This window comes from Zalophus californianus, chromosome 10 (assembly GCF_009762305.2).
Source record: "Zalophus californianus isolate mZalCal1 chromosome 10, mZalCal1.pri.v2, whole genome shotgun sequence".
In the NCBI taxonomy this organism is placed as follows: domain Eukaryota; kingdom Metazoa; phylum Chordata; class Mammalia; order Carnivora; family Otariidae; genus Zalophus; species Zalophus californianus.
Window position 1 is genome coordinate 15,789,910 of NC_045604.1, and position 24,222 is coordinate 15,814,131.

The following is a 24,222-nucleotide window of genomic DNA, read 5'->3' on the forward strand; positions in this document are numbered from 1 at the left end:
AATTAAGGTATTAGTTGAGCAAGATTACTTCAGGATGTACTTGAGAACGGGTAATCAGATATATTATACTAAGTGGTCTTAGGACATGATGCTATCTCTGTATGAAATAGTGAACTCAAGCTAGCGGAGACTGTGTCCTTCCCCACCACTAAGGAATTTATACTCCAGTGCAGGTGAACTGGACATATCTGTTCACTTTTTAATGAAGTCTCTACATATTTTCAGACAAAAAATTGTTGAAACACGAATAGAGAAAATTTTGAGTATTTTTCCATTGTTTTTTCTCCTTTTAAGTAGGAATATGAATACAGCTACCTGGAGAAAGTTAGAGGTATCTCACATTTAAGGAAGTTAGAAGTTTTATTTGCTTCCCATTGATATGCAAAGTATTTATATATTGAATACTTTAGGTACCACTGTAAGCCAGTTTTCTTTCCTCTATCTTCGAATGAGATATGATTATCTAATGAACACCTTATTGTACTCATCAGACAAGCAGTTATTTGCTTAATGTGTCTTTCTTATCAGACTGTACAATCCAGTGAGGGCAAAGTCTGTCCGTTTTGTCCTGAAACAGATCCTTGAGGCTAAGTCCTTGGAATATAGTAGATGCTCAGTAAATAAATGTCTCTTGACAGATTGACTCACTGACTGACTCAATAACTATTGGTAAAATATACTCAAATAAAAATTGGTAAAATATAAAATTACCCATTTTCTAGGCTAAAATTTCCAGCTCTTTAATGATTATTTAATAATTTAGTTCTTATTTAATTTCTCAGTTTGTTAGAAACTCTGACTTTTACTGATGATTATTTTTAAATTACTGTCCCAAATCCATTCAAAATAGTTAAATTTGAATTGTGAAAAGAGCATTTTATAGGAATTTAAAGTCACTACCGTCTAGCACATTGCTTAAAATAACTTGAAGTCTTCATGTACGTTTTTTAAAATATGTGAATAAAGTAATGAATTCCTTACATAACAACGTAATCCTACATAAAGGCTATAGGTGTAAAAAACTTATTTGGTTTCCCTTTCAATGATCGAATGCATTCTGTGAATAAGTATTCGGGGAAGGGAGAAAGATTCTTCACAATATTTAAAAGTTGTTAAGAGTCACGGTAAAAAAAAGTTCCTCTGATTCTTAACTGCTGTATTTTTTTGTTAGGTTACAATTTGTTTTGTTAGCTAACAATTAGCTATCATCTCCCATTCTTTATTTGATTAATTCCAATTTGGATACACTTGGTCAGATGATATGTTATTGACCAATAATGACTTGGGGCTGTCATTGAAATGTTTTATGTTCAGTGACATTGAGAAGAAACTCATATTACATTCTGATTTCACTTAGAAGGGAGCTGAGAAAGTGAAAGCTTTCAAACAATTCTGAATGACATTTATTTAACATGTGTGGTGTTTTCCAAATGGAAAGAACAAACTGTGTGCTATAACACTAGAATTGATCACAGAATTATTCTCTTAATATTGGTGGGGGAACATAATTTTCCAATGATCATCAAAGAATAATATGCTAAGTTCTTCCAAGTACAAAGCAAATTTGGCATCCTGAGGCTCTATGTTACATACTTGAATTTGTCTCCAATAAATGTGATTTCTGATGTAGAGAACTATTAATGCTTCAAATTGTTGCCAAACATAATATGAAGAACCACTTACTCAGACACCTGATCTTTAGAATGCAGCATCGTTTGTAACAATTTTAACGCTAACTAAGTACACTTTGATGAGACAGCATTTAATAAAATGCTCATTAATTTCATCATTAGCAAGGGTATGCTAAGAAGTAAGCCAGTTTCTTATGTCACGCCCAATTAGCATCCAATGCTAGTAATCCCATTAGTATTGTTGAATTCACTAATGGAAAAACTAATGGGCATGCTACCAGGGCACATTAATTGGGCACGACACCAGTTCTGGTTTTAATTATTAAACTATGATAATGAAATGTGTGTTTGTAAAATATTAAAATGTTGAAATAGGGTTGAAGAAAATAAAAGAGTATGTAGAGGAAAGAGATATAAAGAAAGTCCACCTACAAAAATTCAAGGACTAGAAAATGGATTTACCAAATGGTCATCCTTCTAGCTGATCAAGTTGTCTATAAAAGTGGGGATATTGTCCACATGAGAAGCAACTCACCCATCCTCATGGGAAATTAAAAGCTGTTTTTTGATAATATGAATTTCTGTATGTCATACATGTTGTCATGCTCTGTATGAGGCCTGACAGGAGCCAATTAAATGTGTAGAATGGCCATGTTATATCACTGAAGCTATTTTAGGGAAAAATAAACAGAAATGTTTTAGTTAAGATGATATGATGCATGTTGCCCTTTTTGTGATATAAATCTTCAATTACATCAGGTAATTATCACTTTTCTCTTTTTGAAAAACGTTATTCCAAAATTATGGAAGTTTGGTGAAACATTCCAACTAATTAAAAAAACATTTTATAATATTTTACCCAATCTTATTTTGTTTTTTTTTTAAATTTTTATTGGATTGAAGTTAATTATTGCTAAGAAAATCAGCTTTTATTAAGAAAGACATTTATTTTCACTTAGAAGGTTTGGAGTAATTTTCTTTTTTTTTTAATTTTTTATTATTATGTTAATCACCATACATTACATCATTAGTTTTGGATGTAGGGTTCCATGATTCATTGTTTGTGCACAACACCCAGTGCTCCACGCAGAACGTGCCCTCCCCAATACCCATCACCAGGCTAACCCATCCTCCCACCCCCCCTCCCCTCTAGAACCCTCAGTTTGTTTATCAGAGTCCATCGTCTCTCATGGTTCGTCTCCCCCTCCGATTTACCCCTTTCATTCTTCCCCTCCTGCTATCTTCTTCTTTTTTTCTTTTTTTTTAATTTTTTATTGTTATGTTAATCACCATATATTACATCATTTGTTTTGGTGTACTGTTCCATGATTCATTGTTTGTTCATAACACCCAGTGCTCCATGCAGAATGTGCCCTCTTTAATACCCATCACCAGGCTAACCCATCCCCCTAACCTCCTCCCCTCTAGAACCCTCAGTTTGTTTTTCAGAGTCCATCATCTCTCCTGGTTCGTCTCCCCCTCTGACTTACTCCCCTTCATTCTTCCTCTCCTGCTATCTTCTTCTTTTTCTTTTTTCTTAACATATATTGCATTATTTGTTTCAGAAGTACAGATCTGTGATTCAACAGTCTTGCACAATTCACAGCGCTCACCATAGCACATACCCTCCCCAATGTCTATCACCCAGCCGCCCCATCCCTCCCACCTCCCCCCACTCCAGCAACCCTCAGTTTGTTCCCTGAGATTAAGAATTCCTCATATCAGTGAGGTCATATAATACATGTCTTTCTCTGATTGACTTATTTCGCTCAGCATAATACCCTCCAGTTCCATCCACGTCATTGCAAATGGCAAGATCTCATTCCTTTTGATGGCTGCATAATATTCCAGTGTGTGTGTGTGTGTGTGTGTGTGTGTGTGTGTGTGTGTGTGTGTGTGTACCACATCTTCTTTATCCATTCATCTGTTGATGGACATCTTGGCTCTTTCCACAGTTTGGCTATTATGGACATTGTTGCTATAAACATCAGGGTGCACGTACCCCTTCGGATCCCTACATTTGTATCTTTGGGGTAAATACCCAGTAGTGCAATTGCTGAATCGTATGGTAGCTCTATTTTCAACTGTTTGAGGAACCTCCATACTGTTTTCCGGAGGGGTTGCACCAGCTTGCATTCCCACCAACAGTGTAGGAGGGTTCCCCTTTCTCCACATGCCCGCCAACATCTGTCATCTCCTGACTTGTTAATTTTAGCCATTCTGACTGGTGTGAGGTGGTGGAGTAATTTTCTGATGGTTTTTTAATAGTAATAGTAGTAGTAACTGATGATGGTGACAAAATTGAAATATCTTCTATTTACTCTTATTTGCTAACACTAAAAAAAGGATAACATTGTGCTGAACATGATATGCTGAAAAAGTGTTCACTTGGCTAGAAAGTACTCAGATGGAAGGTTTCTCTTCTACTTCTCTTTCTCTGTTTCCTTATCTTCACCTCCTTTCTGCTGATTTCTGTTCTTGATATCTGCCATTTCCTACTCTTACCCGCTTAGGAACTCATTTTTAACTATGATACAATGACCTCAGATACAAGTATAAATGCTAGACTTTAGACTACAGAGCATTGAGTACAAAGTTTAACTGCAATACTTATGGTTAATGTATTAATAACTGGCTAATTTTTAATATGAGTCTCATTCCTTCTACTCATTAGCAGTGTAGTGAAGGTAAAGGAAACTAAGTTGCCAGATATTTCTCTATCTTTAGAACAATCTGGATTCAATGGTATATTATTAATTTTAAATTCTTATTTCATATTTCTGCCAAAATTTTAAGAGCTAAAATTTTAGAATAGAAAATTCATTACCTTTTATATAAGTGCACAAAATGCAAGTCTGCTTGTAAGAGATTTTTTTTATTCCAAAGAGAAGTTCTTTTCAGGTTTGAGCACTATGGTGTTTGCAGAAGGACATCACAGAAAAGCCTGAATGATGTTAGGCATCAACTTTAATTTTGAGTTCGGTTTGAAAAGTATGCATGCTTCCATCATGATCATGTCAAAATTTATAAATTGGTTTTTAGCAAATATAGAATTATATGCATATGAGTTTACAAACATATATATTCATTCATTCATTCTTTCTTTCTTTCATTCATTCATTCCCTTAAGGGGTCTTCAATGGAAGTTACTCCAACTAATGATGGTGGGAAACAATATAGTGATGACAAATGGCATGAAATAATAGCTATTAGGCATCAGGCTTTTGGCCAAATCACACTCGATGGGCAGTATACAGGTAAGAATTTGATATATATAAATAGTTCTATCAATACGCTAACGTTGCCATACTTTTCTGTTGTTTATATTTCTACATCTTCCCTTTCACCTTTATCTTCTCCCCATTTCATCTGAATTACTGTTGGATTTGCCTTTGCGGTGCTCCTAAAATGATGTATTATTTTTTTATTATGTTTATCACCATACATTACATCATTAGTTTTTGATTAAAATGATGAATTCTGACAACCATTTTCTCATTATACACAGTTACAGTAAAGCAAGAATAACAGCAGAGTCATCAGTAGTAATTTTGTCTTTTGTAATTTGTAAGGGCTTTTACTGATGTTCTCTCATGTTATTTTTGACCTGCAGAAGACAAACAAAGGAAAGCAGTTATTATATGCATTTTAGAAATGATGAAACTGGGTCTCAGGAAAGGTAAATAACTTTTCCCAATTTACACAGTTTGTAGAAAGAGTTCTTGGGACGCTTATCCTGTCCATAGTTCAAAGTTTAGTATTCTTTCCATTCTACACTATCTACTGTCCTTATATAATTTTAAAACAGTTGCAGTACCTGCATGATAATGCAGGCTTTTATTAATATACTCAGGAAATATGGAATTATAGTGAGCACCTACTGTATGCCAGGTATTGCTCTAGAAACTCTGGATACAAAGAGCAAAATTTACATTTTAGGTGGGAGAGGGGCAGGAGACAGAATAAATAAATAATGAACAAGTATCAGGTAGTGGTATATACTGAAAATAATAAAGCAGGGGAAGAAAGAAAGTGTGTGTGTGTGTGTGTGTGTGTGCGTGTGTGCGCATGTATTGGGGAGAGAATGTTTTGATTTCATAAAGAACTGTTAGAAAAGGCCCCTTTGATAAGTTGACATTTGAACAGAGACCTAAAGAAAATAAGTGGGTAAGCCAGGAGAATAACCAGAGGAATGTTTCAAGCCAAGGGAATAGTTGGTGCCAGGGCCCTGAGGTGGGAACATATATATGGCATGTCAGGGACCAACAAGGAGGCCAGTGTGGGGAAGAGTGGGTGAAGGGACTAATAATAGGCTGAAATTAGAGGCTTTTAGGGCTGTTTTACGTAGGGCCTTGTGGGCTTTTGCTTGGAAAAAGGGAACCCATTGGAGAATTTTGAGAAAGGAGTGACATGATCTGACTTCTCTCTTTAAAAGGAACACTCTGGCTGCTCTTTGGAAATGAGTTGTAAGGGCAAGAAGGGTGGAAACATGTAGAGCAGTTAATAAACTTCTGTAATAATTATAAAATAATTCAGGCAAGAAAAAATGGTTTCTTGAACCAGGGAAGTAAAATTGTCGATAAAATGAGAAATCTGGGTATATTATAAATGTTAAATTAAAAGGATTTGATTCAAGTGGAGCGGGGGTTGGCAAATTACTTATGGGCCATATCCAGCTCATCACTGTTTTGATAAAGTTTTATTGGAGCACAACTGTACCCATTTGTTATGTATTGTCTGTAGCCATTTGAAGCTGCATGGTCTACAAAGCCTAAAATGTATACTACCTGGCCCTTTACAGAAGGAGTTTGTTAATCCCTAATGTAGACCATGACTGATAAGTTTAGGACCTGGGCAACTGGAAGAATGTAGCTGCCATAACTGAGGTTGACAGAATCATGGGAGAAGCTGACATGGAGAGAGATGTTCAGTGTGAACATCTGTAAGGCATCCAAGTGGATATATCAGGTAGTTTTCTGGATACAACTCTTAGTTCAGGGAAGATTTCCAGACTAAGGATATACACTGGGAATTGTCAGCTAAGGATGGCATTTAACACCAATGCACCAGATATAAGTAGGGCTAATTAGAGTGGTTTGGGTTCTGAGAAAAAAAAAGAAAAAAGAAAATCCCCCGACTCCCAAGAAAGGATGGAATTATACAGAAATCTTAACAAGAGATTTGCATTGTTACACAACATAGCCAGGGACCCGGGCCTGTTCTGGTCTTTGGCCTGGTTGTTCGCATAGGTGCCCAGCCATCTAGGTCATCCTTCTAGAGAAGTTAGGATATCTGTGCACGTGGAGAAAGAGAGATCTGAGAGGGGAGGAGGCCTGGTCCTTCGAACATCAAGATGTCAGGACAATGAGGAAGAACTGTTGAAGAAAGGTAACAAAGAGGAGAACCAAGAAAGAGTGGTGTCCCGAAGCCCAGTGAGGGTTTAATCATTTGTTAAATTAGTAGAACCCAGATTATCCTGGTGAAGTTGGAATTCTCATCTCCTTTTCCATAGGTTCTTCTGCCACCCCGAATGGGAGCACTATTATTGGAGGGAACACGGGAGTGTTTGTGGGAGGGCTTCCACAGGATTATACCATCCTCAGGAAGGATCCTGGTAAGTTTGCTGAAGGTATAGGATTTATATGTTGTCACCAAAATTTACAACACAATCAAGTATGAATATATTATTTTAAAGTATGAATAATAGTATTATATTCTATCTCATGCTGTATTTCCTATATCAATATGCCAAAAAAATTACTTAAGGTGTCTTCTTTTCTAAAGGAACTGTGTATTACTTGCATTTAAATTCTTGTTGCCAGCCTTTGCTATATAAAAAGAGTTTATTAAATTTTTGCTAAAATGAATGATACTAATTTCACTCAAAAGTATCTTATTTTAGGATTATGTATCAGTTTTTCTAAGATTTTAAACTGATGCAACACAGAAATGGAAAACTGTGGGCTTGATTTATACTCTAAATAGGGTAAAGGACATTCCTGAGTATTGAGCATGTGATCGGCACTAAACTAGTCCCTAGATGTCCATAGATGAAAAAAAGTGGTCTTTGCCACAATAGGGGGCATATGATGCTGAGCAAATGCTGTAAGTACTGTAATTGAGACAGAGACAAAATAATTCCTATATTTTTAGAATGAGAGAACAAAAACTGATTCAAAATGAAATCAAGAAAAACTAACATGGATGAAATTAACCTTAGGCAAAAAAAAAAAAAAAATCACCTTTCCAAATGCATTGCTAAGATTTTAGGGTTGTTTTCCCATGTTCTCATTGAAGGGCATAGGTGTCTTCCCAGTCTCTCCCAGGAAGTAAAATGTAACTACATAAATATTACAAATCAGCTAGAACCTAGATAAGTATAAATTGTGCAAGTGTGGTGGTCTTCAGGGAATCATGATGAAGATCAAAAGGAATAAAATGTTTTCAGTGAAATTTGGAGAGGGATATATTTAAATACCCAAGACTGAATATAGTTATCTCCTTAGAAATCTCTCTAGAGTAGAGAGGGTTTTTACTGGACTACTTTAGATTGGTAGAGAAGTCCCTTAAAAACATTCACACACACGCACACACACACACACGCACACACACACACACACACACACACGAGAGAGAGAGAGAGAGAGAGAGAGAGAGAGAGAGAGAGGGAGCACGCTTTCGAGCCTTTGTCTTTGTTCCTTATCCATCAAGTACACTTCTTGGCTATGGTACATCCATGCACCAGAAGGAAAGTATACCCTGATACCAAGTACTCTTCCTATAGAGGACATATCTTCATTATAAATAAATAATCTGACATTGTGCATATAAAGTGACTTTGTAGAACTTTGATTGCTGGTGAATACCTTTCCAAGAATCAAGTCATACCCTCCAAAGCTGAGAACTAAGCTTTGCATTGGTCAATAGGGACATTGCTGTATGAAGTGTTTCTCTTTCTCTAATTCTCTCATTTGCTCACTTTCTTTCTTTCCCAACCCCCTGTTACCACCTGTTTGCTATTTTCATAAACCCCACCTGGTCTAGGGTGTCCTAAAATTAAGGTCAACATTACATTATTTCCTACATATGAAATCAAATTATTGACTTACTTGTATAACAGACTGGTTCATCATGATGAAGAAACTAAACTACAAACTATAGATTTAATAGAAACACTTCATTCAAATCTTTTAAAACTTGTTATAACACTTTTATTTTTAAGACTAGTGGCAGATGAAATCTCATTAGTTCAGGAGGCAATATTCTGGCTACTACTATAAAACCAGTTTTTGCATAAACATCTGTTTCTGCAGATATGATGGGTCTAAACCGGGGCTAAACATTATAATTGTTACCACCTAGGATAGGTGATGGCGTGGCGTTCATGTGAATCATTAGGAGGTTTGCAGTAAATAGGTAGTGAGAGCTATTGCCTATTTCTTTTATTTTATTGGCACATAAAATTAATTGCTTGAAAAATTTTTTTCAAAGTACATATTTCTTGATATCTACCAACTCCTACAGACATAATCCAAAAGGGTTTTGTGGGCTGTGTCAAGGATATGTATTTTATGAAGAAGTATAACCCCTTTGCTATTTGGGAGCCTCTGGTTTGGCAGAGTGCTGAAGAACAAATCAATGTGTATAACAGCTGGGAGGGATGCCCCACTTCATTACAAGACGGAGCCCAGTTCCTAGGAACAGGTAAGCTTCTAAAATAGACACCAGTGGTTGCTTAGCGTGTATGTTCTATCCTTTGCAAAATTTAATCTACCTTCTCCAATTACTTTGACCTCACATAAACCTAGTATCACAGAAATACCTAGTTAAGCCATGATATACATAAATATATTTCAAAGTCTTGCATATGTAATAGAAGTTGTAAGGCTCATATGTTCATGTGTCAGATCTCTGTTAGCCCAGCAGTTCGCATATGGTAGTGTCAAAAATATCTTTTGGTAAGTCAATTGTTTTACTTAGAATGTAGTTTTACTTAGAAAGATGTTTCAAGAGCATTTTATTTACCAGGTTAATCCACAAATATCTATTTATCCAATTATACAGATACTATTCTCAGAACTAAAATTTCAGCTATGTAATGGGATGAGTAGGCCATTAAGGGAGATCTGGAAGATGACACCACCATTACTTCCATTGTTCTGAAGGCTGCCGCATAGACGAGGGGCAGTGTCCCTGGCAGACACCCTGCCTGGCAGGCACCCAGCATGAAGGGGTGGTAGGAAGTATGGTGGCTTGGTGGATAGTACTTCAAATGCAAGCCCACCGCTGCCTCCTACATTTATAACAAAGCTGGTTACTTATTAAGTTGCTTAAACTACCTTCCAAATAGAAAGCTAAATAATATCCTGCTCTGTGCACTTTTCCATTGCTCTTTTCTCAACACTGTCATTACTCTGAATTTCTCTTAGTCAGTGCAATTTCTTATTGTGAATACTGATAGAAAACAGTAATAGTCTTAATCATATCCATGATTTAGAGAGTAAATTGCTTCCTCTTAAAATGTATATCAAGTTCACTCTGCCACTTCTGTACAATTACAAGAGGGATTTCTTAACATCGATTTGCATTTTTTTTGCAGAGATATACTTGATGACAGTATATGTCCTAGTCTTTGTACCACCTTCACAGTGCTGGTGGTTATGCTTTGCACATGCTGATATGTACATATTCCTTTCTTTAAAGGGTTCCTGGAACTTCATCCATATGTGTTTCATGGTGGAATGGATTTTGAGATTTCCTTTAAGTTCAGAACTGACCAATTGAATGGATTGCTTCTTTTCATTTACAACAAATATGGACCTGATTTTCTTGCTGTATGTTCATTTATTTAGTTAAATTTACTTGAAAATATCAGATATAACTTTAAAATCAATAAGCCATGTGTTTATAATATGCTAAATTGGGATTTCTTTTGAAATTCTCTTTTGTTTTCATTTTCTTCCCTAAGTCATCTTTAGTTTTGGAGTCCTGTGAAACATTTTGTGCTTTAGGATCATGATGTTTGAAAATGACCGTTATTCCTGTGAAAATTGAATTTTAGCAAAAAAGAGTAGTTATGAGGAATTCAGAAAATACCATTTAGTTTCCCAATATTAAAAAAAAGTTATTTCCTTCATTATTTTTTGACATAATAGTGTCAAAAAACTATATATAATAAATATATATATATTTAAAGATTTATGTATTTTAGAGAGAGAGTGTGTGTGCACAAGTGGGAGAAGAGGCAGAGGGAGAGAATTTTCAAACAAACTTCCGGCTAAGCATGGAGCCCTAGACAGGGCTCGATCTCAGGACCCATGAGATCATTACCTGAGCCCAAACCAAGAGTCAGATGCTTAACTGACTGAGCCCCCCAGGTGCCCCTATAATAAATATATTTCATATTACACACACACACACACACACATGCACACACACACACATAATATAAGGTATAAAAGTACAGTGAATACTCATGAACCTACCACCCAACCCAAGAACTAAAAAATCACTTATGGGGTCTTTCCTATCCCATTTCCCTATCTCTCTCTAGAGCTAATATATAATCAGAATTTTGTGTTTATTATCCCTTTTAATGTAGTTATGGTCTGAACACCATGTATGAATGCCTAAAAATTCTTGTTTTTGACATTCATAAAAGTTGCATCATGTTCTACCTTTAGGCAATTGTCTTTTTGCACTTGACATTATTTTTGAGTCACTCATGTTCTCCATATAGGTATACATTTTCATAGTTGTGTTATTTATCACTTCTTCTGTCAATGACATATTGGTTGTTTCCATGTTTTTGCTATGGCAAACAAAGTTGCTATGAACATTTTTATACATTTCTCTAAATATAGTGGGCAAGTGTAATTTCTTTTACTTGCTTTAATCAGACAGATATCGTTGTCAAAAATAAGTATGTGATTAAAATATTAATTTTTAGAAAGTTATTTTATTAAAGAACTTGCATAGAATCAAGGGAAAATCATGAACATCTTGACTTCATTGCTCATATCCAGGCAAATAGGTAATAAAACACATGTCTTGGTGATTTTATGATTCTAAGTTATTTTCAGTTCATTGATTTTGTACATTCCTAGATTATATACTGTCAATTTTGCTGACCAGGTAAGTAGAAACATATCCCTTCACAGTATTTATTAAAATTTCAGCTTATTTAAAGTATTTATTTGTCTTCCTATTTACTGTTGGCCTCCCTTACTGAAATGTAATCTCTCTGAACACGGGGCTTTTGGCTGTCTTCTTTATGGCTCTATCTTCAGGGCCTACCTCTTGCACCTGTTAAGTGTTTGATAAAGATTGTTGGATGAATGAATGAGTGACCCTGTAAACGAGTTCATGTTGGGGTGACCCTCACTAAGCATTCTTTAATCATCTATAAGTACATAAATTCTGGGGAGGATGCAAAGATATTTTCATTTGGCCTTTCCTCTTTAGGACCACTTGCCACTATTGGAGGGTCACACATCCTGCTGCAGCCCTCTCCAACCTTCCATCTTCCTTCATTCGTTGACTCGGGAATATAATACATTTCCACCATATTGAATAATAATGTTAACTTTAGGCTTTAATGAAATAAATCTTAAAGAATCAAAACACTTAAACAAACATATATTGAGTGTCTGCTATGTGTTAGACTTTCTTTTCACACTTCCAACATAGCTGTAAGGGAGGCAGACATTCCCTACCTTCTACTCTTCCATATCTGAGGATGTAGGCTTCTCCCAGATTATCTCTCAGAAAGAATTCTTCCTGTGATCCTAAGTAGCTTCAGTATACATGGCTATCCTCTGGAGCTTGATTGACTCAGAAAGTTTTCACTGCTAAAATCTTAAATCTCAAAATACAACCTCATAAACTTTCAGCTTTCATTCTCTCTTACCGAGTTCACTAAGACATTGAGACCATTGGTTATCAGACCACTTTCTGTTTAACTTACTTCCTCCCTACCTCAGACACGATAATACAGCTTTTCAACCACTTTTGTGTCAACACCCTCAACTTGTATCTTCAATTTCACAACTCTGGGTCAACCAGTCTAGCTCCCTAGCTTTTTCAGTTTCAACAGCCAGTTTACTGACCATCATAGGAGAACCAATAAAAGTATGAAGACTAGTAACACATGGAATTTTGAGGTTTCTGAGTCCTTCATTCAACAGTATTTCTTGTTTACAGGATTTGTGCCTAGATTAGATGTGGAACATGAAAGAAAAAGAATGTCAGGACTGGAAAACACCACAACCTGAAGGTCTTCAGATAGTCTCATTGTTAGAATGGAAAGGAACAATCTCCTCACCTTCCAAACTCTCCACCTACAGCTTTTATTTATGAGCCAAGTCTGGTTTCACTCTCTCCTGACTCAGGAGAACAAATACATAATTACCATTCTTCCAACCAAAATTAGTATTTCTATCTTTACTCTAGATTCTATCCAATCTCCTGCAAGAGCTTGTGCTACAAATTTCCCCCATTTTGTGAGTTCCAGTGTTCCTTCTCCATTGGCTCTTCTCCCTCAACATCTAAAATGGTTGAGCTTCATTTATTTTAATTTTTTTTCCTTTTGACTTTGAAAATTCTTCCTTTGTACTTCCCTTCCTTTCATAGTCCATTGCATTGAAAGTAATTACTCTGGTTATTTCCCCTTTTATGTTATCATACTTCAGTCCTCAAAACTACTATACATTATGATTCCCACTCCTACCACATTCCACTGCAGAACTTTCTAATGTTGCCAGTGATCCCTGCACTTTCTAGTCTAATAGATCATTTTTCAGTCCTTATCTTATTTGATCTTCCCTTATCATCTTTTTTTTCTTAAAATATTCTTCCCTGCTGATTTTCCAAAATACTAGTTGCTCTTGATTTTCATTAAATCCTTATGGTTTCTCCAAGAAGATCATTGTCAACTTAAGGAATTACATCTACTCTACCTTCCTCTTAAAACGTTGGTCTGGCTGAGGACTCTATACTCTCTCACTTTTTCACTGCTTTTACACTAACTAGATAATCTTATTTATCTTCTCATTAACCTTTTCTATTTTACTGGCCTATCTTTATGTTTGACTGCCTCAAAAAAAGTTTCTTCTGGATGTTTTGTAGACATCTCAAACTCAGTATATTTAAAATTGACCTTATTCTTCATTGACAATGATAATATTGTCTTTCTTCCCTAATGCTTTCCATATTGTGATGGTGGTAAAACACATCCAAGCAAGAAAGAGCATGGGTATCCTTGACTTCCTTTTCATTCATCTAACGCATTCAGCTATTTGCCAGGTCCTGCTGAGGTTTTACAAGCTGAGTTGCTTTTAAAAATACCTTTTGTCTGCGTTTTCACTGTCTTCACCATTGTTATCTGTAATTTCAATGGTTCTCATAATTTTTCTCACAACCATAGTGATTCTCTAATAGGTTTCTCCAGTTCCAGTGCAGCTTTCGTTTCCAGTATGAACTTCCTAGGACTGGTAGGGTAAACTTTCAGCACAAGATAATAGTGGAAAGAATATAGTCTTTGGTGTCAGACAGACAAGAGAAAGATGTATGTTTTCTGTATCACTCAAAATCCTCCAAAACCTTGCTTCCACATACCTAGTGGGACTCCTTCTAACTCCCCCCACCATATGTATCCCCTCTTACTTAATTTAGTCTTTTTATCTAAACCTAATTAGTTCATACATGTCCCCATGCCGCTGAATGTCTTCATCTCCCTGTGTTGAAGGATTCTCCATGAACCTTACATACTTCTAAAAGTCATAATTTCAGCCTTTCCCAGTTCTGAGGGAATAAAATATATATCCTTTCTTTGTTGCTATTGCACCCAATTATTCTCTTGGTTATGGTATTACCCCAGATATTTGCCTCTGCTGTTGGATGGTGTGATTCTTGGGAACAGTTTTTATCTTACAGTAGCAGATTCATGGAACATAGTGGGGGACTCAATATTTATTGAATGAATAGATACATGACTGCTTATCCAATGTACTTCACAAAAAATGATATTTACATAGAAAAAGTAATAATTTTTATCTGGAATTACTTAATTTCATTTGACATGATCTCAAATTTTTAAGTATCCTATTTTTGCTGCTTTGAGTTCTAACAAAAACATAGTAGATAAAATAATTGTCATGTAACATTTTGAAGGGAAACATATGGAGGCATTTCCTTTACCATGAAAATTTGGGTGAAATATATTCGTATTAGAAAATGACACCTTAATCTAAAAGAATACACATAGAAGCAATTATGTTAGTTAGAGATTTAGAATAATAAAACTGAAATATTGAATCAAAATCCATCTTACGAATTTGAATTGAGTTCACCAACCAGTTAAAATAAGCTTAATCAGGCTTGACATTTCATTTTCTTATTGTCTTGTCATATTTTCCCCCAAATTAAATTGATATACAAAGTAGTATTTTCTCATTTTCTAAAAACTCAAGTAAAAATAGAGTCATAGTTCAAACTATTCTCTTCAGCCATTCAGTCACTTATGCCAGGGTTTAATCTTTTACCTGTGTTGCACACAAAAAAATAAATAAAGATTTGCCTACATTATGTTGTATCACACTGTATAATCATTACTGGGTATGAATTTGTTTGACTCAATACAACATTCTTCATGTCAATTATAAGGTTGCAAAGTACTCCATTATATGTTACTCCAGTCCTGCTTAGAATAAAGTGGAACATTTTTATAGAGTGCTTTCAGGGAAATTTGTTGCTTTTCTTCAAGAAATTGACCTTCTGCTCTCTCCCAAACTGCCATTCTGCAGTCTTTTTATATACCTATTTTCTTTTTTAATGTGAAATACAGATGGAACTGAAGAGTGGAATATTGAGCTTCCGGTTAAATACCAGTCTTTCCTTCACACAAGTGGATCTAAGGCTCGGGCTATCCTATTGTGATGGAAAATGGAATAAAGTGATTATTAAAAAGAAAGGTTCCATCATATCAGCAAGCATGAATGAACTGACAGAACATGTGTCACAGTCCAGAGCCCAGCCATTGATGGTAAACTCCCCCGTCTATGTGGGAGGAACGCCACAGGAGCTGCAGGACTCTTATAAAGACCTGAATTTGGAACAAGGTAAAGTCCATCTGGAGAAATCCCCTGATAAATACAGCTCTGGTCCTACCAGGTTTTAGTGGTTTTGTGTTTTAAGATACAGCAACAGAGTTAGTTTGGAAGCAATACCTACCTACCCCTTTTCGGAAGCTCTAAAAAAAATCAGAATGTTTCTTCAAATAGTTCGGTATATTGCCCTTAAGACTGTGCCCTCACGCTTACTTATAATCAATATACTTATTTTAACTTGTCTTCAGCAAATATAATTGTAATTTATGTATATATTTTTCCTCATGTGTTTTCTAGTTCTTCCAGATACTGATCATTATCTGTATTCACAGATGAAAAACATAAATTAGGTTGGTGTGCACAACTAAGAAAAATGGCATTAAATTCACTGGGATTTTTTTCTGATATAACTGCTAATCGTCCCTGCATTTCCATGGAGCTATCCTATAGCAAAGCACATGAAAGGATGGGTTTAGTTGACTTTTAAATATACTGGTGAAAAATCTATATTTCATTTATTATTAATAACCACAAATGAAATAAAAAGTGCATGAGTGCATGACTTATAACTAAAGCAAGCGTTCAACTCATATAATAAATTTGAACATAATCAGAGAAATTATTAATTCAAAAAGGCTAACAGTAGCTGAATGTATGCTGTGTGCAGAATTCATTATTCTGAAAGGTTTGCATGAGAATAAGTGGGTCAGCTCTTCATAACAAGCCCCTGTGTTCACTATTATTATTTAAATCCCCATCTTACAGATGAGGAAACTGAAGAGCAAAGTAACCTGCCCAAGGTCACATGGCCAATAAGCAGATAGCAAGCCTTTCTGTCTCAGGCAACCTGGTATCAAAATCCACTCTCCTTATTATAAGCAAGTGTTTTCTTTTATGGGCATTGGCCAGTGTGCCTTTTCTACAAATTGGGGAAAGCACAGAAACTTTAGTTTCTGAAAGTTAGTTTGTGACTAAGCATGCTCCCATGTAGAAAATGTTCTCTACATATTTCAAAATCTATGTACCGCGAATGGTTAAAATTTCCATGAAGCAGTCTTTGCCTATTTGGTAAGTACATAAAGATTTAAATGCCTTTGAATAGAAAATATATGGCAAGCTCTAAGGAGACTTTTAGAAGGGTCCTAGTAAGGAGTTAATGAATATCTGGGGTGTAAGACAGTAATGACATTTTCAAGGCACTTAAGATGTAACAGCAGCTAAAAATATTACATTCATATAAGGGCTTCTCCGGGTTTTCAGGTTTCTGAGGTTAGAAAGAACCTGAAAACCCTTTGTATGAGCAAGATTACTTGATCCTACTTACATCTAGGAAAAAAATCCCCTGCAAATGTGCAATTATACTTTGGAAAGTACACAAAAACCCATTACTATGATGGGCATAGAGCCTTGGCTTTAGCCAAATTTTAACTGTAATTATAAGATGATCATGATAGAAGTTCAACACATCAACATAAACCCAATGAGGATAATTCATTCTGCCCTATGACTAAGTCTATGATACTGAAAGGTATTTTATTTATGGGTAATACTAAATTTTTATCATTATGGTATCATACATATCAGTGGTTCTCAAGCCACTGTTAAAATATTGAAGTATAGTTTCGGGAACATAGTAAGAACTCAATAAAATGAGCTGTCATTATTATTACTATTCAAGATACGTTAGAATCTCCTGGGAAGGTTATTAAAAATGCAGATTTTAGACCCTATTCCCTAAGATTCTGACTCCAATGCTTTGAATGATACTAATCTGTATAGGTAACTTCACGTTTTATACAGTGATCAGGAGAATAGTCACCATATGGGGCTGCTGCCTGTATGTAGTAATATGCAATTAAAATTAGCCATGTTCACGTATTGTATTTTTTTTTCAATCCGCTCTCAAATGGTCTTAAAAATGTTCTGTGCTTCTTAATTAGCACCTTTTTTCAGAGGCTTTACTTTGTGGTCATATTAGTACTATCTTTTTCACAGCCATTAATGTTGTCATCTTCCTTTGAATCAAATGCAAATTAGCTTTCCTCTGTAGTTTGGAAATGCTGGGCAACCTAATTTGCTGAAGATGTGTCACCTCAGATCATAGGCATTTACCTTAGAACTACCACTTGAGACTATCACTTACCTGCAGGTTGGGGGCGATGGGGCTGTGGCTCATGGGATCACAGATTATGCTCTGATCCAAGCCCTGTGGGGAGAAGGCAGGAGTATGGGCTGGAAGCCAGCCTTCCTACCAGCCAGTGCCCCCATGTTGGGCTGCCTCCACCAGAAGGGCTACTGTCTTTCTGATTTGTCAACTTAGAATTCTGGGCCACCTTTTATTTATTCAGAGGCCTGGGGTTGGGGAGTCATTTTTGATTCTCAAAAGCAAGCAAAGGAGGCATCTCCATTTTCCCCACAGATAGGCCCTTTCCCCTCTTCCTATCCTAATGCCCCATTCAAATTTTGAAGGTAATTGAAGAGTATTTCTGGTGGAAATCATTCTGGTGGTGCAGAGTTGGAAGAATGGTGACTTGACTGGACAAAACTCTCTGTCTGCTTTAAGATAGCACAGTGAGGACCACACACTAGAGCTCAGGATTCTTCACCTCCAAGGCCTGAGGCCGGAGTACCACTTCCTAAGGAGGAATACTATTTAGAAACCTTATCCGATGACTCTCTGGACCTTTTTATCTCCAGAATGAAGGGAGACTACTTCTGTGGCCTTTCCCAAATTTAAAATTCCATCCCACGAATTAATTTTTAAGACATTTCTTTTTTTATTTTTAATTCTTAAAATTGTAGTGAAATATACATAAAATTTACCATCTTAACTGTTAAGTGCAGTTCAGTGGCATTAAGTATATTTACATTGCTGTGCAATCATCACCACCTTCCATCTCCGGAACCCTTTCCATCTTGCAAAGCTGAAGCTCTGTGCCCTTTAAACAATAATGGAACTTTTCTTATAACAGCACTCAGGTGTTTGCCCAAGCTACATTTCCACTGTTTGCATTTTGTTGTTAGGGAAAGTGGGGTACAGAGAAGTTAGGTAACTGAACTCCAAGCCATTGGAAAATTACTGCTGGAAAAGAAATCAGAATTCTTAACTTCTGAATTTTCAAGCAGATGCTTTTATATTGAGCTTCATTGCTTTTATTTCAACTCAGCCAACTTATTGAGTGTCTACTGTGTGTTCAAGATAGACGAGCAGTATTGATCAGTCGGGCCTGAAGGAACATGAATACTAGCAAAGATACTTTAAAAGGAACTAGGCTGCAACTTAATGTGTTAGAAGACATAATAAAATATCATATAAATGCTGAAGAGAACAATATGGTCATTGTTACTATTAGCTTATTTTACTGTTAGGCGTTGCATTATGTTTTATTTTCTCTTCCTGCTGATGTGCTTTAATCTTGAAAAGAGCGAAGCATGTGTTTGGGGCCTTTCAAACTTGACAGTATTTTGTTCAGAAAGAGCGTGTGTGTGCACTATCTCAAACTCAGTCTGTCTCTTCTTTGACAATTTTGTGCAGTGTTCTGGGCAGAGTGCTGCCAACCCTCATTGAGCTGATCTCTGTTTACACAAAATAGCTTGTAATTCAGAGCCACGGCTACTTCCTGGCTGACTGGATGCCCTCTGGCCCTCTAACAAAAGAGCAGTGCATACTCCTCATCCATTTCTTCAACATTCCCTGGTAAACTTCCCAGAACTCCACTGCACTGTGGTCGTTCTAAAGTCAACTGGGTAGAATACACATTCCGAGAAACCTCCGGGTGTTGCCATTGCCAGAGCTGAATTTGCTCCCTGTCATGCTACTGTGAACATAAAACTGGGGACCATTGTGTAGAGTCAAAATTATGGAACTCAGTGAAAATGGGGGCACACAGTAATAGCTCATCTGTATGCTGATTTAACTGGGACTTAGTTCTATAACTCTGAAATGATTCTAACCGAGTTCATGTCACTACCTCAGGATTCCAGTCTATTTTGAAACTACATTCTCCCTCCTGCTATCTTGCACAATAATCCTCAAAGGGTGTTTTTCCCTCAGTGAGCTTGTTGAATAATTGTGCTCCTTCAAATCTTATTTTTAGCACTGAAACAATGACTTATATAGGTGACTGAATTTTCCGGAATTGAGGGACATGTGGCTACCCCTCTACCATAAGGTCTAATTGCTTACATTTTGTTTCATAAGAATAAACAGAATGAGAAAATGTGGGCCCAAAGAAGTATAATAAATACTTTCAATTGCATATAATCCAGCTGAATTATAATGATCACCTTAAATATTTTTTCAAGATAACATAAATCTGATACCTCCTCATGAAAACAGCCTGGTAAAAAGCAGAAGGAGGCATGAAGGATTTCCCAAACGAGACTCAAAAGTTTAAAGACTGTCTCCACAGCAACCCCCACACCTCATCAAAACGTAGTACTGCCAAGGACAGAAATGATCGGTAATTAACGACTCAAGCCTTTTATGTGATATTAATCCCTTACTATTTGCTAGGTTTCGGTGGTTGCATGAAGGATGTTAAATTTGCACGGGGTGCTGTCGGTAACTTGGCATCTGTGTCCAACAATGCTGTCAGAGTCAATCTGGATGGATGCCTATCAACTGACAGCGTTGTTAACTGCAGGGGAAATGACTTCATCCTGGTTTACCAGGGAAAGGAACGGAGTGTTTACGAAAGTGGTCTGCAGCCTTTTACAGGTACTGTGGGCGTGCTCTAAATTAAATGTTACATGTCTCCCACTTGTCGCCTCTTCCCTCCCTGCCAGCCCACTGCTAGTCTATATGAGGAATATTTTAATCTTGCTGCTTCTTATTTCCATTTAAGAATACCTGTATCGAGTGATTGCCTCACATGAAGGAGGTTCTGTGTACAGTGATTGGAGCCGGGGCCGTTCAACAGGAGCAGGTAAATAGTATTTCTCTTAAAATGGCTATGTGCACACGCATGCACATGTTTGTGCATACATGTCTGTACATGTAAGAAAAAGAAAAGACTGTATTACCCTGAAGCAAGTAGTGGGTTTGTAATCTTAGGACAGAGCATGCGTTGGTTTGCAAATATCAGTGGCTAAAATGCTGAGGAGGTCGGTGTTTTGATTCCTCAATTATTTAGTAAGTGGTCACTCAGGCTTGATTCTTTCCTCTTCAAATGCAGAAGGAAGGAGGTTCAAGTTGTCTTAAGGATTTGATAGGCCTGTAATGTATCTAAGGACAGGAAACTTTTATAGACTGCATAGAACCCAAGAAGCTAAAGTCAGAATTGATTGCCTTTGGGCAGGGCGGCACCCTCTTGCCTCTCTGCCACAGGGGGGACATTTGAAACCTGTACCCTGGTTGGAAGCAGATGTGTCTTTTATCACATCATGGCAGATGTTTGCCATGGTGGTGACTATTAGGCTCTTCGAATGACTCTCCCAGGATAGAAATTGCTGATTGGTCTACATTTCTTGAGTTGAAGGGAAAAAGCACCAGGAGATAGAATATATTAGACTGAATCTCAGACAACCGATTTATAAATGCTCTGGACTTTTCACAGTGACCACAGCATCTTTTCACGTGATACCATCACAAGAAGACATTCATCATGAAAAATTTTGTGAATCAGTAGCTTTTTACCATTTGGGGTCAAATGGTCAGCGAGTCAAATACATTTCATAAGACTGCCATGTATGTCTCTTGAAGGAAGTTCACCCATAACAAGTCAGAGTTTGTCTAAAGGTGTGTTTTTCACCCAAGATATTCTCTCATTATTAACCAGGGGCTACCAACACAGACAACTTTTGAGACATCTTCTTGATGTAAGATAAATAAATACTGAGATGGGCTACTAAGAATAATTTTCAAAGCTCTTTGCCTATAGATTTTCCAGAAGAGGACAACCTGACACTTTTCCAGGATGATTTAAATGGTCATCTATTTATAGGCAAGACAATGAGCCGAAAGATCTCTTAAAATCGTTTTCAACTTCAGAGCTTAGAGAAAACTGTGATATAAAATATTCATTTGTTACTGGCATATCCTCTGCCCCTATTTAGCCTCCTCTACTTTATTAACAAATACACTCTAAAGCCTGCTTTCAGTCTCAGTCAGCAACGTAAATAGGTGTCTAGAAAGTGCATTGCTTATGTAGCTTAATAGGCCCCATTTTGAGTATCACCGAGAAAGTATGCAAATAGAGCTCTGAATTTATAGCAATGATCTGACCACAAACTCTTATGCCATAAATTCATATTTACAATCTGACCACAACACTGAGCAGCTACATGCTCCCAAGGGTTGGAGAATAATTGCGCTATTTAATTATTTTTGAGTCAGTTTTGCTCTGTCCCTTATGAGAAGGCCATCTGTTAGACGGCACTGTACTTCGCCCGGTACCACATTTCAGAACTAATAAAATCAACATCACTCCTGTTGTCCCTTTGTTTGCATCTTGATTGTGTGGCCTGTGGGTTTTCCGTAGGTACCCATGGTGTTTTAACAGCACAGACAGTGGTTCTCCGCCTCTGTGCTTCTCCCCACCCTCTATGTTCACATTGTTTCCCTTGAAGCTGCCCTATTTTATTGGTCTGAATAGTAAAGTCAGAGAAGGAGGATATTTGATGTGGGAAAACCAGAGTGATCCTCCATCGACGGGGCTCAGGAGTCCGCGGGCAGAGAGAGCCAGCCTCTCATCCATCATCCTGCCGTGGAGTTTCTTGGGTTTTTATCAGTGTTCCCAGAGCAGTCGGCTGTGATGAAGTTGTTACTGATCAGAACTGTAGAAATCTCTAATAAATAGTTAAAGGTTATGGATTTTTAAAATTAGGGGACTCGGCTTGTGAGTGAGGTTTTGCAGCTCCTTCCAACTTCCTCATTTTGTGTTATTGTTTCTGAGATACTCTGAAGGAAATAGCTCTGAAAGTGATTTTGTGTAATCTCAAGGGCGCCTGTTCCTCTACCCCCAAAAATGCAATTAGGAATGTATCCTGTATATCATATCTGGTAGAACTTTGCTTTTTCAAAATTAATTTGAAAAACAATTGAATTTGGAAAATTAGATCAGACGTTCAAGTGCAAGACAATCACATTTGTGATATTTTTTGGCTAATACACCAAAGATATAAAAGTGTCAAACCACTATGTATAATAACAGTCTAATTATCTTGCTTCAAAGGGGTACATCATTATATTGTTTGAACCTGTTATCTGCCTACCAGCCACCTCCTTCTTTATGAGTGATGTTTAAAACATGTCTGGTACATTAAATGTTTTTGGAAAACCTGGACTAGACTTGAAAGAACGTTATGTCAATGGAGTTTTGATGGTTTTGAAATATCGCTTAAACTGAATGGCTCAAGATGTGCAGTCATATTAAATCAATGCTGAAAAGTTACAACTCTAATAAATTGTATTTATGCTAATGGTTGAATCTGATTTACTGTGGCCATTAAAAGTGAAGAATTGGGGCAATAGTCTTCTGAGAACGGCCATTTTCCCTGTTTTCTCCTTTTATTCTTTCACAGCTCCACAAAGTGTGCCAACTCCCTCAAGAGTCCGCAGCATAAATGGATATAGCATGGAGGTGACCTGGGATGAACCTGTGGTGGTGAGAGGTGTAATTGAGAAGTACATTCTGCGGGCCTACAGTAAGGATGCCCCCCATTCACCGCGCATGCCCTCTGTCAGTTCTGAGCTTGTCAATACCAGCACGCTCACAGGTAAAGGTGCTTCCTTAGGAAGTAGATTTTATTAATATTCTGTTTTGACTTTAAATAAAAACATTCTTCAAGGGCTCCCCCCCCAAAATGGGCTATTCATATATTTTGCCCGATTAAAAACAGCAAGAACCATCTAATGAGATGGAAGCTTATATCTACCTAAGATGAAGAGGATAATTCTATAATGTTAATGGGCTCTTATGGATAGCTTCCTCACAAGGTTGATACCTTCTCCTCCCCAAAAGATAAGGTCACAGGTGACTCTAGCCCTTAAACACTCCACACGCCTCCTGTAGGGGTCCTATATATACTTACAGGACCAGCTTACCTATTTCACCATGCAAAAATGTACTCTTTGGGACTAGCCCAAGTTCAGAGCACCATTATTTATTGGAAAATTGTTGATTAAACCTAATTATGTCAAGGTAGAGGAGTATGAGAGCACCAGCAGTTTGACTGGCAAACCAGTGAATCAATTTCTCACAGGGCACCATGCCAGCCATGCAGAACGACTGCAGGGCACCGTGCTCCTACATCGCACGCGTGCCCGTAGTCAAATGCATGCGTGTGTAATAAGGCAGCAGTTTTCAGCTTCGTGAAATGTTAAAGCACATTTAAATGGAAAGCCAGATTTAAGCCTTTGACCAAAAAAAAAAAGTAAAATGCATCAACAAATTTGATAGAAAAAAAATTTTCCTCTGTCAAAGAATTTTATAACTTGAAAAATTATATGGATTATAGAGTAGCTTTTATTATCTTTCAATATC

General features: G+C 36.9%; 1 protein-coding gene across 1 annotated transcript in view; it reads left to right on the forward strand.

The window, feature by feature from the left end:
- The window catches only part of USH2A (usherin), a 717,806-nt gene that overhangs the window by 274,522 nt on the left and 419,062 nt on the right, over positions 1-24,222 (forward strand). The window contains exons 22-29 of the mRNA XM_027612135.2: positions 4,762-4,888; positions 7,144-7,245; positions 9,156-9,335; positions 10,335-10,465; positions 15,475-15,748; positions 20,253-20,456; positions 20,584-20,664; positions 23,261-23,455. Of these exons, the coding sequence (XP_027467936.2) occupies positions 4,762-4,888; positions 7,144-7,245; positions 9,156-9,335; positions 10,335-10,465; positions 15,475-15,748; positions 20,253-20,456; positions 20,584-20,664; positions 23,261-23,455 (1,294 nt within the window). The remainder of the gene's footprint in view (positions 1-4,761; positions 4,889-7,143; positions 7,246-9,155; positions 9,336-10,334; positions 10,466-15,474; positions 15,749-20,252; positions 20,457-20,583; positions 20,665-23,260; positions 23,456-24,222) is intronic.